We start from the raw sequence: 17,792 nt of genomic DNA, 5'->3' as shown, positions 1-17,792 counted from the left end.
CTTGCAGATCTGTAGACAACTCGTGTTAAATTTTTTTCTTCTCACCTTTTCTGTTTTTAGTCAAAAAAGTGTGAAATATCATTTCACATAAATCTCTGGATTGTCTGTAGATCAAATTGAGGCAGGTATAGAAAACACATCAACAAAGGCAGTCCTCAGTTTGGAGATAGTTCATGTACTTTATATGAAGAGCAAACAAAGACAAATGTAACAATAACCTGTAGAAAAATAATGTTACTTCAACTGATTTCTGCAACAGCATGAAAACATAGTACAAAACCCACTTGCCTTAGTAAAAAAAACAAAAACAAAGAGAGGGAGCAATATTTTCGTTCCAGACTATGACAATTTGGCTCCTTTGTCACACATGTCTATGTAATACTAAAAATCTATTTCCTTGTATAATGCTCCCAAAAGGCATGTGAAATCCTTAAAGGAAAAAGTCCAAATGAAAACACAATTGTGATACTGAATTCATAGAAATGTTTAACACAGTATTTCAATTTACATTTTTTATAATCAAGGTGAAGGAATGAAATACTGAAAAACTAAGAAACAGAAGATAGGTGTCTGAGGTCTGACTGGCAGTGGGAGGAAAGAAAACAAGAAAAATGGAGTAGCAGAAAGATAACTGTGGAAGCTAGATTTTTACACAGCAGCACCTTCACACAGAGAACAGAAAGTAGCTCCTGCTTACATTAGGGCTTTGGCAGGAAACTAATTGTGGATCGGGCTGAGAAAAGCAGCAAGTAAAAGTCACAAGACCAAAAGCCAAGATACAATAGTAACAAAGATTTAAGGATTTTTGATCTATAAAGGAAAGAGGGCAAAAAAGCATTTTACATTGATTTGTAGAGAATGTGCTATAGTTTAATTTCTGCCAGTGACATGTAGTAGCAATAAAGTGCATAATAAATTGGTCTTCCTCCTATAGAAGGTGAATAGGCTGAAGAACTCTTTATACTCTAAATCACTAAGGAAAATAAATTATTGTTTGATGAAAAAGATGCTTAAAAGGGGAAACCAAGAGGGAAAAAAATCTACAGAAGAATTCTGAGCTTACTAGAAGGTCAAAACAAAGAAAGAACATGAAGCAAAAAGGATAAATTACTAAACTGTTGGCACTAAGAATAGTTTTATGAAACTTCCAAAAAAAAGATAAAAGTACATCACAAGTGTTTTTAGGCAGGAACAGCTTCTCATGCCACAGATAGGTCTCAAGAATCTAGAAATGTTTTGAATATAGTAGACACTTAATATTTGTTGAATAATTAGGAGTTTTCACAAGTGTTGCCAGGAATAGTCCATATTCTAGTCAAAGGAAGATGAGAAATATAGGGACTGGGAGAGGGGTACGTGTGCTGAGACAGTCATTTATACACTTGGTACAAATAAAGAGAGAAGTATGCCATTTTTCAAGGGGTTATGCCAGGAATTCAAGTCAGGAATTTGATATAAAATCTCCCACCATCTGTCGAACACAGTAATTGTTATGCGCCATGGTAATTCTGATGCAGATAAAGCAAACCACCAAAAGAAACCTAGAAAACATTCCTGGGAAAATCAAATTTTGTGTGAAAAACTTAAGAACTTAGGGACATTACCACTGCCAATTGAAAATAGGGATTTCAAAAGAAAAAGGTAAAATTGGGAATAGTCTCTGATTAACATGATTTGGATTCTAGAACCTGGCTTTATGAAAATGATCAGTTCTTTGCCAGGGCAAGAACAGACACAAATAGGATTGGCAAAATATTAGTTTTTTTGAAGACTTGCACATATGAGCAAGAAAATTTTAAATTGAAAAATAAAAGGTAAAGGAAAACCAGTCATATCTCTATTTGAAATAAGATGGTACAGAAAATAGCAATTATGACAAAGGAAAATACCAGTAGAAAAGAATGATTTGCAAGAAAAACATCTAAGAATAAAAGTAATAAAATTCATGGCTACATTGGACAGCTACACCCAAATGTTGTTAAGTAAGGGTGATGAACAAGGTATACTAGCTATTTTACTATCAAAAGTAAAATATGACCTAGAGGTCATATACTCCATTAGTGTCCTAGCACTATTATATTATATTATATTCAAGATGATTCAGACTTAGATATTTCTGTAATGTTTGCAAAGTATTTTACATGTGTTATTTAATTTAATCCTCACAATGAGAACCTGTGAAGAAGGTGCTATTATTAGCTGCATCTTACAGCTAAGGAAATTAAAACAACTAATAATCTAAGACAGCACATAACTAATAAGTATCAAAGCTATGTGAACCCTGCTCTTCTTGAAGAACAAGTCTAGCACTCTGTTAAGAAGGTGGTGACATAGAATTGTATACCAATATGTACTCATGTAAGTAAATCCATGAACCAAAGTGGGGAGTTAGTTATGAGTTAAGAAACATTTGGGTAAGGATTCAATAAGATGATATTTAATGGGGATTTTAAAAAATCAACTACTACACAAATACAAAATGGGGAAGATATAATTATGCTAATTTATGTGAAAAAATAGCCATGGTTTTTAGTGGATTTCAAGTTGAGTCACTAATGTAACAGCAGGCAGAAAATTTAACAGTCTTAGGCTGAATTAAAAAAAAAAAAAAAGGCACAGTATTGAAACAAAGGAGGTAACTAATAGTCTGACTACATTTTCCACTGATGACAGCATAAAAAGAAAAACCTTTATTAAGCACTTACTATGTGCTAGCAACTATGCTAAGCTCTAGAGTTACAAAGAGAAATGTAAAACAGTTCCTATGTTCAATCAAGGTGCTTACATTCTAAAGAGAGACCTGTACACATACAAGTCTATACATAATATATATAAATATATGCACATATATTTATATAAAGAGGTATATATATACACATCATGTGTGTGTGTATACATATGCACACGCACACACACACACACCCTTTAGTTTGAAAGGAATCCTAGAAAGGCTTCATGGAGAAGGGGGCAATGCATCTGAATCTTGAAGGAAACCATGGATTCCAAAATCCAGAAGTGAGGAGGGAGTGCAGTGCAGGCATTTGGGAGTGGGGTAGGGGAGGATCAGCTTGTATAAAGGCACAAAGCCTGGAGATAGAAAGTTGCACCAGTGGAATAATAGGTATCTGGATTAGCTATACTGGATATATATATGAGGATATTAGTAATACAATACCAAACAGGAAAGGGAGGGGACCATGTTATGAAAATCTTAAACATTGGAATTTACATTTGATGTAAGAAATAATGGGGAGCCATTGAACTTTGAGTGGGGGAAAGAAGTTGATATGACCAGACCTGGACTTTAAGAAAAGCGCTTTGTTGGATGCATGGATAGACTGGAATAGGCAAAGGCTTAAGTGACCAAGACCAGGGCGCTTGTATAGTAGTACAGGTGAGCTACAATGAGGGTCTGAACAAGGTGAGGGACTGTAAATAGAGAGGAGGGTAAGTATTTCAGAGATGCAGCAGAGAAAGAAACAAAAAGATTTGGCAATTTAATGGGTTATGCAGTGTGAAGTAGAAGAGCAAACCTGGGTGCCTTTGAGGGTGACAGAGAAATTTGGAAGAGGTCTGGGAGAAAGCAGAAGGTGAGATAGATAAATCTGTTTTGGGCCTAGTAAGCTGAAGTACTTATGGATATGCACTTTGAAATGTCACTTCTAGATATCACATTTTAATAAAGACACTGACAAACTTGGGCAGAGGCAGGAGAACAGTAAAGTAAAGTTATTATAGACCTTGCCAAAAGATTCAACTAAAGGAAATGGGATGATTAGTCTAGACAGAAAAAATAAAATGGGGAGGACTCTGGGATGGGATAGGCAATGTACAAACAGCTGTCTGTCTATTTTAAGAACTATCATGAACATGAAGACTGTGACTTTTGCATGGACAGAAAAGTATGAAGAAGCAGCTTTTGGCTTGATATAAAGAAACACAATTATAGCTATCCAGAAGTGATTGCTGATTGTCAATCACTTTTGCAGACCTTGGAAGTAGTACAAACTGAAGATCTGCAATTTCCCAGTTTTTCAGCTATGATTCCCTGGGAAATTTGAAAAAGTTACTTTAAGAATAGAAGAAATCTTACAGGGTAGAACTAGGAACAATAGGTGAATGTAACTCAAAAGACAGATTCTGGCTTGATAGAAGGAAAAACTTTTCCTTGATTAGAGCTATTTAAAAATAGAGGGCCATTAAAGGTAGTGTTTTTTAAAGAAATAATAAAAACTACTTCTCAAGGGTGCTCTTGAATGAATTTCTTTCTATAATCTGTGTTAGATTGTCTCTGAGGTCTCCCTTCCTTCAGCACTCAAATCTGAGTTTCTGTGACTCATGTCCAGGACAGAAAGTAGGTGTTGATTAGAGTCCCTTTCCAGTTAAAGCAAAAGAGAAATAGAATGCCAGCTTCAAACCTCCAATATGAATTAAGTCCTTCTTATAAGTACCAACTTTACTACTGTACTAAGATCCTACCACACTGATACGTAGAGGGGCGGAGCACATGACAGATCCTGCTGTGAAATGAAATTCTTGAATCAATAATGTAGCATAATGGATGATAAATTTAAGGTCATCTAATCGTAAATGCTACTAATTATATAGCCCACGTGTAAAGGTTTATCTATGGTCTAGCTTTCAGGGTAGATTCATAATGATCTCAAGTCAGATTCTGGACTAGTTAATGACCTATTATATTCATATTAATTAGAGGAATGCAGTGCTGTTAACCAAAAAGCTGCTGTACATCATATAAGCATTAAAAGTTTGGAGATATTCTCTTCAATCCAAAATTATTAGGTATTAGGCTTCTTTAACTCATGCTACAAGAAAAGAAAGGCTTTATAATAATGATCAAATTAGCCTGAAATGCAACTTGCTAGAGAAAAAAGAATAGTAAATCCCTACCAGCAGATGTTCAGCAAAACTATTTCTAGCCAAAGTGACCCACAAGGCAAAAATCTATTTCAAAATGGATCAGACTAGTTGAGTCAGCTGCTTAAGTTGTATTTATTATTTTTTAACTGACAGTGGCATCTGATATTATCATAACTTTAAATGAGAAGAAAGCAACTGGTTTGGAAAGATTAAACTTTAATGCAATGGTATCAGATTTTAATGAAAACTTCCTTCTATTTGTGGCTCTGAGATTGATTTAAGTATCTAAGCAAAACACTAAGAATGCTGATGTGAATTATGTATTTAACCTGTAGTTCCGTAACATATTATTTATTTTCTCAAAGTTTTCCAAATATAAAAATATTCTACAGTAAGATTATTATTTTAACAACAGAAGATTCTATAACAAATTAAGCAGCAGTTCTTTACAGAATTCAGCAGAATTTTGTTTCAACTAACATCTAGGCTAACTTTTCAGTAGTCTCAATGTTTGGTTGCAAAAATTTATCATCTTCCCAAAAGGAATATAGGTAGCACATATGCAATCTATTATAAATCTCAGGAATTTCTATAATTTTTGTTATGTAAACAGGGCACTGCTAACATTAGACCATTTTTCTTAATGCCATGCCATTATATTCCCTGCCTTATAACTTTTCATGCCATTCTCATCATGATCAACTCTTCATGACACAATCTACCCAAATGAACATGATAATTGTAAATCTTTAAATTTCTAGTCCCAATGACTTGATAAACTGTAAAATTAAGAAGAAAATTTTAAAAGATGGAAATTTGGCTCTTTAATAGGGAGGAATCTTGTGTAATCCCTAAATTCTATATAAGATATAGCCAGTCTGCTAACATTGATAGTGTTCAACAAATTAGCAACAAACACACAATTGTCCTAATTTAGGTCAAATAATGTTTGAACTGTTTACAATTACCAGAATACTCTGTAAACACTGTCTTTGGCTCCTTCTGGAATACAACACTTTTCTGATTAAAATTACTGAAGCTGTGCAGAACTGTGCAGAAGCATTTAATTATACTTTTTATCTAATACTTTTCTTTCAGCAAATTTCAGTATCTGAGAGGTAGGTTCTGAAATAAAAAAATACAAGAGCCAAAAACAAAAAAAGTGGAGTGTGGGCTATTCAATAGTTTTTACTTATAAGATCTTCAGGCTGCCTATACAGCTTAGAATGTTTAAAGCGGAGTGGTAACACTGACATTCAAAAAGTCTGAATTCAGAAATAAGAGCTCTTATCTTGTTTCTTTGGGGGGGGAGGAGGGACAGTAATTACATTTAAAAAATTTTTGTATATTGTCTTAGAGATAATATACACAATCTTATTTTTACTTAAGATCAATTAAATGACATCTATTAAAAAGAAAAATATAATTAAAAAATACTTTGTTCCAAAGCAAGGATCAACATGGCAGTTGTTTTAATAAAAGTAGTATTTATTCACAAAGTGCTGTCTTTGGTATCCAAAGACACTACTGACTCCTTAGAGAACATATACTTTTGAACTATTTTTCCAGAAATGATCACTTTATGCTGATCTATCCAAAACTGGTACCTCTTGTTAACAAGAGCACCAATTGGAAGACTGGCAGGGGGCACGCAATCCAGTTATCCTTCTGTTAAGCTAACTATTCTAAAAAAGGTTCAAATCTCCATTCTCTAAGTCTCATAAGTACTAGGTTCCAATCAACTGACTAGTTATCTCAGATTATTTGTTCAACTAAAACAATAATTACAAGGGTAATAAATAATATAGGAAATTAATATTTTTTATCTCAAATGTGTAGATTATTAATGTTCACTTCCTTCTCACATCTTGGGGGGAAAGTTTTCCTTTTAACATCACAGAATTTGAGTAATGTGGAATGTTTCTAAGTTAAAGACTCAACAAAAACAATGATCACAACAGATTATCCACATTGTGTGTATGTGTGTGACAGAACTGTACAGTAAAAGCATCCAGAGTCAGTGAAATCTTACCCTTTAAAGCAAGAAAGATGCACATTCAATGTTCACATCAGTAGTTGATTGGGCAAGCACTATATAGATTTATATTCATGCCCATGAGGGGACATTTCAGAGAAAAATGATTCCCAAAATTATTTGGCCAGATCACTATCAGGCTTATTCTAACTGAGTTGGTGGTATGTGAATTTTCCTATCCCTACCTAATGGTAATATAAAGCATAACAACAAAAGTCACGGAGTCTTAACACATACCACTGTTAAATCATATCAAAACTGAGTTTGTATATACCAAGAATATATATGAACCCCATTTCAAAGCAATCATTAGAGGAGGTAGTGGATCAATTATTTGGATGGAGAATATAAGATCAACTCTAGCTGTAAACATTTCTAAAACATTAGACTACTATCCAAAACACAAATGATGAGAATTTAGAAGACGTATGAAATTATGTGAATTAAAAAAAAAAAACCCAAAAAGAGAAATATTTAGTATATTTACTCAAATAAAAGGAGCTTAAATGATTCAGAACTGAAAATAATAGAAATTCAAATATAGTTTTTAAAAAGTGAATATAAATTAGCTAATTCCAAGGACATTTCCAATTAAGCATTCATCCAATTAATATTCAGCTTTTTATATTCACACACATACACATACACACGCGCGTGCACACACACACACACACACACACACACATATTCTGGCAAAAATCAGAGAAAAATATCCTCAGGTTTTTCAAAGTATGTGAATTAGGTTCCAAAACCAATATTCTACATGAGCGTAAAACCCCTGATTTCATGCCTGTATGCATGGCTGTTTTAAAAGATACAAGTAACATAATACATTGGCTTCTTCAAACATACTAATAATTAAGGCATCTTGTTTTACACAGTATCTCAGTGTGAAAAAATTGTCCATCATTTGCTATGTTGTTTTAAACATCTTTAAAGTCTTTTCAATATGATCACAAAGTAGCTGCACACATTTTAGTGGTTTTTTTTTTTTTTTTTATAAAACACAATCTTAAAAAAAAAAATATTAATGGTGATTGGTCTTTGTGGTTCCTAGCAAAATGTCTTGCCCATTTTATCTTTTCATGTCAGTATAAATTACATTTTTATGCAATATGAAGGACTGCAATAAGACACAGAAGCATTTAAACAATTTTTCCCCAAATAACCATACAAATCCCAAACGCAGCAAAGGCGTACAATTTTCATAGTGCACTTTCACCTCATTGAAGTCAAAGATGCTCCTTGTGGTTATTTTTCCACTTCAATGTGAAGTAGATTGTTAGGATTTTACTAGTGGTTTAATTAAATGGCATTTTTGGAAGATTTCACTTCCCTTCTTGGTTCATAGTTCTCAGAAGAGATCTCTTTCTGGAAGCTACAAAATCCAGGAATATTCTGAACAAGAATGTCCTCTTCAGGTGTAGTACTTCTCAATGTAATTGTAATAAATAAGCATCTACGTCCTTGAAGAATAAAATAAAACTATTAGTCAATATTTAGCACCCCCCAATTTATGTTTATATATACATATCTCTTCATTTAACTCAAGTACTTACTTCTAATTAAGAACTTAATAAATTAACTTTCTGCCTAACTAACAAACATGACAGCAATCCTTTGTGCTTCATCTACATTACTGTACATCATTCAAAATATATAAAATATAAATAATTTTTTTTACTTATTCTGGATATTACAAAGCTTCAAGATGACAATTCTGAATATCAATTCTCATTGCAGATAATACTTTGCTATGCAGCAATCACTATCCTGCAACTCTGAAAAAGGAATATTTCTAACATATCAGAAATTCTGATTTTTATTATACAAAAAGAGAAGGCTGGGAGATTATTTTCATAGCTTGACAGGCCAGCATCTTAATCTTAATGTTGCATCAGCACTCTCATTCTACTCCCTTATCCAGATAGATGAGTAAGTCAATAATAAATAAATTTCTTTTGGACACAATTATTGTGTCTGGATTTCTCTAATGCAATTGCTGAATTAACACATAATCCTTCATTTGGAGAAGCATCTGTCACTAAATAAAAGATTTAAATGGCTATGAGAAACTGAGTGTTTCCTTATCATTTTTAAAACTCCTCATACTTACAATAACACTTCCTTAAGACTATTATCTTTTGAAGAGCATCCGAAAGACATTCAATGGGCTTTGCTCCCTTCCATGCAATGAAATGTTATATCTATACCCAGAGTATTCTGGCACTTTAAGAGGTATACTTGCTTTCAGAACATTATAATATCATTTACTTAACTAGCTAAATCATTTCCTGACTTGTTTAGTAGTTCTAGTTTTACAAATCCATCAGACTAGATTATTAGATATTTTGAACATCAAAAGTCAAACATTTGATAACTTTGGTTATACACATACCTTAGCTATATTACCAGTGTATCCTGGAACCAAAGTAAGATGATTTTCTTGTTTCCACAATCCACTTAATTGTTGTTTTAAAATATGAATATTTCTTTAAAAAAAAATTTTAAGCAAAAATTTATTTATGACTTTATATACATAGTCTGTGTAATACACTATATTCAGAGAAAGATAACTGAATAAATTTTAATATCTAAGAATTTATCCTTAAGCAACATGACACTGTAACTCAAATGAATTATTTATAATCATGTGTCAGTTATTCATAGAGATTATAGGTTGCTCAATTACCACAACTACTTGAAAACAGTACCTATTACAATATAGGGAACAGTTGAGTATAAGAGTCTTCTAATTCCTTAGGAGAAAGTTAGAAGTTACTCAAGATTATCAGTTTCAATCTGTAGAATAATATATATATTTCTAAAACACCACACACACACACACACACTGAAATCTCAATAAGCTGGCTACTAAAAGTCCATAATAGGCCCTCCTCACCCCAAAAACCTGCAACTTCAGAATGCCTGATTATAGTATTGTTATCCCTGTCTTCTCTGCAAAATGAGGTTAATTCCAGAAAGAGAGGTGACTAGTTCTGAAATTCTACATATGAAGTATATTCTAATATGAAAAGCTTCAGTACTCATTTAAATAAACTAAATCTATTAAAAATTAAATTTTTAAGCAACTATCTTAGACTTTTTTTTCATTAAGACATCACAGTAGCCTAATAATAGCAGCTTACATTTGTTATTTTTAAGGTTTACATAAACTAGTCCATATTTGATCCTTAGAAAGTAGATAGTCTAAATATACTGTTATCCCCTTTTTAAAGATGAAGAAACACACTGGACAAATAATTTCTTTGAGTCCCAGTCACACATGTAATAAGCAACAGAGATAAAATTTTAACTCACATCTTCTAGTTCCAGGTTAACTGCATGCACTATGTTGCCTTCAAAGTTTTTTCTATAAATTTATAATGAGTATAACATTTCCTTAAATCCTCCCTATTAAGAAAGGGAGTGAATAACATTGTATTATGGTCGTATAGATGAGAAGCCACCTCACCTGGGAGATGCTTCTGCTCCTGCACCCTCTCCTCTAGCTGGTGAATCCTTAGAAGAACCACCATTTCATGAATTGTTCAGGCCATCCATGCTCAGTTCTCTCCTGGCTCCATTCCTCACTCTCTGTAGCTTTCTCATCTTCTTGAAGATATCTTTGCTTTTGCACCATTTCCTCTGACTGGTGAGTCCCTAGCTAGTCCTCATGTCATGGAATGCCTAGGTCATTCATGTTCAAAGTCCTCCTTGGATCTCTTGACTTTCCCACCTCCTTACCAGCAGATTTGTCCATTGTTCTCCAACTCCACCCTTGCTCCCTTTCTAGCTCCCTTTTATAAATTGTCTTCCCTCATTAGAATGCAATTTCCTTGAGTATAGGGAACATCTTATTTTCTTACATTTGTATTCCTAGTGCTTGGTACAGTATTTGACACATAATAAAGAGCTTAATAAATTCTTTTTCTCTCTATCTTTCTATCTGCTTCTGTCCTGACAATACAATTTTTACCAGCATAGCAGCATATTTACAAAATATAGAAATTCTAATACTTACCCATCTTTTGCAATTTCTGTATTAGCAGACAGTTCTGACCACCATCTTTTTATGACTGCTTGAAGCCAGTTCAAACCAACTATCACATAACTGAAATAAAATTTTGTGTTAAAAAATCATGCTTTTCCTCCCCCCAAAATCTTTACTGATTAAATACAAACTCCTTCCATTTACTTTTAATTTTTTTCAGCACTTGACAATACCAAATTAAGTGTGAGAGTTGCTGACAAGATATCATTTCAATTTTCCCCAGTTATTTCACATATATAAAACTTATTTCCCCAACTAAATTGCCCTTATCTTCCATAGAGCCTAATACTGTACTATATATATAATAAAACCTCAATAAATGTTGCTGAAAATGAAAAATAAAAATTCACATAGATACTTACTCTTCAAATTTGCTTTTAAGTAGTGATTTTACTAGAGGCAACAGATCTACACAGCAGCCAAGTGAAATGTACTGCTTTTCTTCCTGTAAACTAAAATATACATTTGATTACAAAAACTTGGAAATCATGATTTCTAATCTTCTAAAAAAAAGTTCTCTTTTTACCTGCTGGTGAGCACAGGAAGGCAATCTACCACTACTCCAAGATCTTCTATCCTATAGTATTAAGAGAAGCAAAGGTTAAGTAGCTAGCTATTTTCACATATAAGTCATCTTCTAAGTCAGGAAGATGATTAACACAATTAGTTTTCCTCCAAAATCAACAGATCATCTATAATTTCCTTTTTTTATATATAAGGATTTGAGTTGTAGAGGTTATCAGTTTCAAAATCATACAGCAAGTAAAGATAAAACTAATGACTCTGGATTTTTAGTTAACAAATCTATGTGACACTAACTTTGGACATTATTATTCTTATTAAAATTAAGTATAGTAAATTAAAATTTTCTGGTCAGCAACATTATCATAAGTTGGAAAGCTAATCCTAGAATGCTATTCCTGAAATTGGATGCTATAGTTTTGCAAAAATGAGAATGGAAAAAATAAATTATGATTTACCTCACCAAATAGGCTACTAGTTCACTTATACTTCGCTTTCTCCAAAAAGTTAAAGCTACATTCAACCTCAGATTTCTACTGAAAAGAACTTGTGCCATTGTCTCATGGTCCTGAGAAACCTGCAAGTAAAAAAAACAATATTTAAAATTGGAAGGAATCAGAGATATTATTTAATCCAAAGTATCATTTTATATAAGACGAAAATGATGTTTCAGGGGGGTAAAAGAACTGACCAAAGTTGGTTGCTGGCAGAAACCAGACAAAAATCTAAGTCTTCTGACTACCAAGTCCAAAGTACTATACACTTGAATCACAAATGCATACCTTTGACAAACAGCAAACTAATTTGTTAAAGGCCATACTGAAGAGAAAAAAAATAAATAAAAGAGATCTGAAGTAGTTATTCAATTAGATCAGATCAATGTAGACAGATTAATTTTAAGTTATACAACAATGTTAGTCCCTTTTCCCAAAACTAAAAATCCTTATCATCTTCATTCACAATTTAGAATAATACAGCATTTAAAGAAAATAAGCATCAAGCAGTCTGAAGCATCAGTATCCTTTCTTCAACTATTATTACTCTTTCTTGTTGTATAAGGATAATAGGCCAAGCTTCTCTCTTCAATGTTTTGGCATCAATTTAAAATTTTTTTAGGGTTAAAAAAGCCGATGAAAATTAAGTATGAGTAAAATTAGATAAATTAGTTAAGTTAGGCCTCTAACAATAAAGCAGTAATCAATAAACTTTTGAAAACTACACAGGGGCAATAGGACCCAGAGAAGTAAGCATTCCTTAGAAAAGAGGTTTAAATATGAAGATATAAAAGGAAAGGAGAAGATTGTGTAGTCTTTTACCATATAGCAACAAGTAAGTTGTATTCTGCCTAAACAACCATAGTGATCCTTTAGTTTATACTTAGGTCGTCAGTTGTAAGAAACTATATCACTGTGATCTCTCAAAAAACCAGTACTTCTATAATAGAGATAGCATCCATTCTCTAATTCTTATGTTGGCTGACTGTTATTTCATAAAGAATTAAAAAAAATTTTTTTAACTTCCCACCAGTCTCCTAGAAACCTTGTTTCAATTTTTCTTCCCTGTCATGATTTTTGTCTAACATTGACTTATTTTCTGTTTCTCTAGAATTCTATTTATTATTTTCCAAGGAGAAAATGAAAGAATCTTGCTAAATAATTCCATTATCATTTCAAGTACTCTCTGTTAGACATCCTGTGTTTCCATAATCAAGATCTCTTTCTAATAATTCTGAATACTTATAATAATTCTCTTAATCATCACACTGATCTTCTATCATCTATGCTACCTTAAATCAATTACTTCTTAGAAGATTATAAGAGCTGTTTTTTTTAGAAATAAGACACAAATTTACTATATCATTCCTCAAATGACCACTTTGGGCTAAGCTATTCTATAATATTACAGACAGTACCTACCACACTAGGATGATTAAATCTTTAGGACTCCACTGAACTACAGGACACAAGAGAACTCTGATTCCTGTGTCTAAATAGAACAGCTCAACTTTAAGATCTGATCTTTTCTCTCTCTCTGCTCCCTCCAATCTCCACCTGTCAATGTGTGAATCTGAATCCTGCAGGAGATAATAATACATTAAATCTATTCTACTTATATGGAAAAATACAAACTTTTAAAAATGGACATAACAACTGTTTCAAGTTTGCTTGATTTGATTATAAGAAGGCTCACCTAAGGACACCATTCAAGAAATTCCATAGACAAAAGGATGAGAAGTATTCTGCAGACTGAAAATAACACCAAAAGAAAAAACATATAATCATGCTAGATAAAAAAGAATTAGCTTGTAGAGTGACTCACCTCAGTAAAAAATCCACTATATTTTGATGATGGGCTCTCTGTCTGTGAAGAACTAGAATCACTAGCATTAAGTAAAAATGTACGACCTTCATGACGTAATTTTTCAGGCAGGTGGCCTGCACATGCCAGTTCATTTTCTTTATTTGCCATGTCACAGCCCCTGCTTCTAGGAAACTGTTTTCTTCTGTAACAAGGATTTGGAAAATAATGATGAACTTTCTTTCTATAATATACTTCTTTGTGCAGTTTGTCTGGACTTTTCACAGCGTATCCAACTGTTCTGTAAAAACAATTAGCTTATTTAAATAAAGAAGGAAATAAAATTTTATTAAAAATTAAAGGTTAAATATTAAACATGTATGGGACTACCTGCCATCTAGGGGAGGGAGTGAAGGGAAGGAGGGGAAAAGTTGAAACAGAAGTTTTAGCAAGGGTCAATATTGAAAAATTACCCATGCATATATTTTGCATATACAAAGCTATAATAAATAAATAAATTCAAAAAAAAAAAATTAAAGGTTAAGGGACCATTCTGCAGTACAGTTTTGATCCATCTAATATCCATTCAACCAATTCTTAAGTAATAGATATATACTTAACTTTACATATTTCTGACAACATAATTTCAGGCCTGAGGAAGGTAATACATAACACAGATTTGTCTTAAAAGCAATAACTGATCTTTCAAAGAATATAGAATCAAACACAGGATCCAATAATTTGGGACACTAGGAGAAACGCTAAGGTTATATATAACTGTCTAATCTCATTTTACAAATAACATGTATACTACATTTTCCCATTTTTAGCCATCCCTAGCTTTCAAGATTTGTTGCTTCCCCCAAATTTCAAAGTATCTCTTACCTATTTGTATAAGCAGCCAAATGTTTTGGAGATTTCTTTCCCTATCAATAAAAGTAGAAAATTATTGTTACCCATGAACAAGTATATCTAGATAAAAGTTTCTACTAATGGAATTGTAAATAAACTAAAATAAGCGAGTGACATCAACAAATCTACAATTCTTTGTTGTTCTTATTGTTTGGAAGTGAGGGAAAGATTAGAATTCTATTTTTATTCAGCATTCTCCTATTATTAAATTCTAAGGTTTTTCTACTTTCACTGGCATTATCTTTAGTAGTCCAATTGATATCATTGGTATATGATAACCTGTCAATCTCAGCTACTCCACTCTCATTTAGAATGTATTTTATATTTTAGAATATACTGACTATTTTTTTTTCTTTCATAAGAATTTCATTATGATCTAGGAGAAACTATGCCAAGGCTATTAGCATTGTGCATAGAGAACACTTTTTTGTATGCTAAATCATTACCCTCCTATTGTGGAAAAAGTTAACCAACACTCACCAGCACTACAAAAGTTTAGATTCTGTGACATTTTATCTGTTACATGTTATTTAAGAAATTTATAAAAAACATTAACATACCTCCTTCATGTTCTTATTAGTGAAATGAGAGATCCTTTTCCTAGGAAGATCAATGGAATGGCCCTCAATATGCAAAAAGTTCCGTTTTCTATCATTGTGGGCTTCAGATGCCATAATCTCTTAAATCCCTAGTTGGCAAAATTTGAAAAAAATTAGTTTTGACTACATATAGTTAAATACTGTCATTATTTCTATAACACACATATATATGCACATTCACAATCCTATTCTGCTTCATTCACACTGTTATTTATAAAGCCTTAAATAGTGAGGGCATATCAGACAGAGAAATCCAGACAAGTAACTGAGAATCAAATCATTAGACTGGCTATATGATAGCTAGTTTTAAGTTGTGTAAAATCAGGGATGACAAGAAGGCAGGAAGATTTCCTAGTGGTACAACTCTGGCTCTCTCTTACTCTCTCACATTCACCAGACTTCAAATTGGAATTTGAATTTGGTGCCAGTGAAGTCATTGGTCATAAACATAGTAAAAAAGGGAGGTCTTTCCTCTTATTTTCTACCTTTTACAATAAAATTCTAAGATCCATATTTGCAAATAACAGTGCTGCTAACTTATGAAAACAGTCAGGCCTCAAGCTGTCTGCCTCTTAATTCTCCTCATATTCTCCAACCCACGCTACACAATACTACTTTAATCTGATTAATTTCTCTAATGCATAGCTCTGTCATAAAAGTTACAAATCTGTCACACCTTATTCCAAATAAACTCAAATACTCTGATATTTAAGGCCCAAATATTGATTTGGCCTGTATTTGTCTCCCCAGTTACAGCCTTTCATTTATCCTACAAATTAGCTATTTCCTATTTCCCCACTTCTATACCTTAGTGGACAATTATTTCTTTATTTGGAGTGCTCTTTTTTATGTTCACTGTCCATCTTTCCCCAATGAAGTCCTACCCCAGCTTCAAGGACTAATTCAAATCCATCCATTCTCTTCCACGAACTCTCTTCTGATATCCTAACAGAATGTAATCTCTCAGAATTCCCACACTCTCACTGCACTTCCATATTCTACTTTGTATTGTATTTTTATCTCTGCCTCCTCATCTTCTTTATCATGCAGGATCATGCTCTAATCATCACACAGCAGCTACCATTGCACCAAAAAGAGTATCCAATCATTGCCATTCAGTGAATATTAACTTCCTTACACTCAGATTTTTCTAAATCCAAATTGTGGATTTGGAAAGTTGTGATCTACTTCACATAGATGTTGAAATCAGTCACTCAATCAAATATTTATTAAGCCCTATGTGTAAATACCGGAGTTCCAAAGACAAAGTCCCCTTGTTCAAGAAGCTCATGTTCTGGGGAGACAACATCTAAGTAAGTAGGCATAAAGCAAAAGTACTCCCATTGAATTTAAAAACAAAAACTAAACAAAGTAAAATCCACAATGTGAAAGGGGAGGCAATTCCAAGTGGATGGACCAGGAATAGCCCCACTGCAAGAAGTAGTCTTTGAACTATATCTTAAAGGAGAGCAAGGAGATTCCAGGAGGTGAAGGGGATATGGAGGGAATACATTCCAGGGATGGGGTAAAAGTGAGGAAAGAGGGAAATAACCAATATAAAGGTAGTGATAGAGAAGATGAATTATCATGTGAAGAACAAAAAGTAGGCCTAGATGGCTGTATTGGAAATACTGTTACAATGGATAGGTAGACTTACTTCATACTTCTTAGATTGGCTAAGATGACAGGAAAAGATAATGATAAATGTGGAGGGGCTGTGGGAAGACTGGACACTAATGCAGTGCTGGTGGAGTTGAGAAATGACCCAACCATTCTGGAGACCAATTTGGAATTATGTCCAAAGGGCTATCAAACTCTGATCCAGCAGTGTTTCAACTGAGCTTATATCCCAAAGAGATCTTTTTTTTTTTTTTAATGACTTTTTATTGACAGTACACATGCATGGGTAATTTTTTACAGCATTATCCCTTGCACTCACTTCTGTTCCAACTTTTCCCTTCCTTCCCTCCACTCCCTCCCCTAGATGGCAAGCAGTTTTATACATGTTAAATATGTTATAGTATATATTAGATACAATATATGTGTGCAGAACTGAACAGTTCTCTTGTTGTACAGGAAGAATTGGATTCAGAAGGTAAAAATAACCTAAGAAGAAAAAAAAAATGCAAACAGTTCACACTCACTTCCCAGTGTTCCTTCTCTGGGTGTAGCTGATTCTGTCCATCATTGATCAACTGGAACTGAATTAGATCTTCTCTTTGTCGAAAATATCCACTTCCATCAGAACACATCCTCATACAGTATAGTTGCTGAAGTGTATAATGATCTCCTGGTTCTGCTCATTTCATTCAGCATCAGTTCATGTAAGTCTCTCCAAACCTCTCTGTATTCATCCTGCTGGTCATTTCTTACAGAACAATAATATCCCATAACATTCATATACCACAATTTACCCAACCATTCTCCAATTGATGGGCATCCATTCATTTTCCAGTTTCTAGCCACCACAAAAAAGGCTGCCACAAACATT

At 33.2% G+C, this 17,792-nt stretch overlaps 1 protein-coding gene across 2 annotated transcripts in view; it reads right to left on the bottom strand.

The window, feature by feature from the left end:
* Window positions 1-2,960: 2,960 nt before the first annotated feature.
* Window positions 2,961-17,792, bottom strand: part of KATNBL1 (katanin regulatory subunit B1 like 1) — a 49,783-nt gene continuing 34,951 nt past the window's right edge. Inside the window, exons 2-10 of one of the 2 annotated variants that reach the window (XM_031952021.1) lie at window positions 15,263-15,390; window positions 14,676-14,716; window positions 13,812-14,091; window positions 11,951-12,069; window positions 11,497-11,547; window positions 11,333-11,422; window positions 10,941-11,030; window positions 9,315-9,408; window positions 2,961-8,382 (exon numbers count right to left, since the gene is read on the bottom strand). In XM_031952021.1, the coding sequence (XP_031807881.1) occupies window positions 8,350-8,382; window positions 9,315-9,408; window positions 10,941-11,030; window positions 11,333-11,422; window positions 11,497-11,547; window positions 11,951-12,069; window positions 13,812-14,091; window positions 14,676-14,716; window positions 15,263-15,376 (912 nt within the window). In that variant the 5' untranslated portion in view covers window positions 15,377-15,390 and the 3' untranslated portion in view covers window positions 2,961-8,349. Of the gene's footprint in view, window positions 8,383-9,314; window positions 9,409-10,237; window positions 10,331-10,940; window positions 11,031-11,332; window positions 11,423-11,496; window positions 11,548-11,950; window positions 12,070-13,811; window positions 14,092-14,675; window positions 14,717-15,262; window positions 15,391-17,792 lie in introns of those variants that run through there. The other variant, XM_031952022.1, reaches the window with a different exon arrangement.

The sequence above is a fragment of the Sarcophilus harrisii genome, chromosome 2 (assembly GCF_902635505.1).
Source record: "Sarcophilus harrisii chromosome 2, mSarHar1.11, whole genome shotgun sequence".
Taxonomy (NCBI): domain Eukaryota; kingdom Metazoa; phylum Chordata; class Mammalia; order Dasyuromorphia; family Dasyuridae; genus Sarcophilus; species Sarcophilus harrisii.
This window is presented reverse-complemented; position numbering and strand designations above follow the sequence as displayed.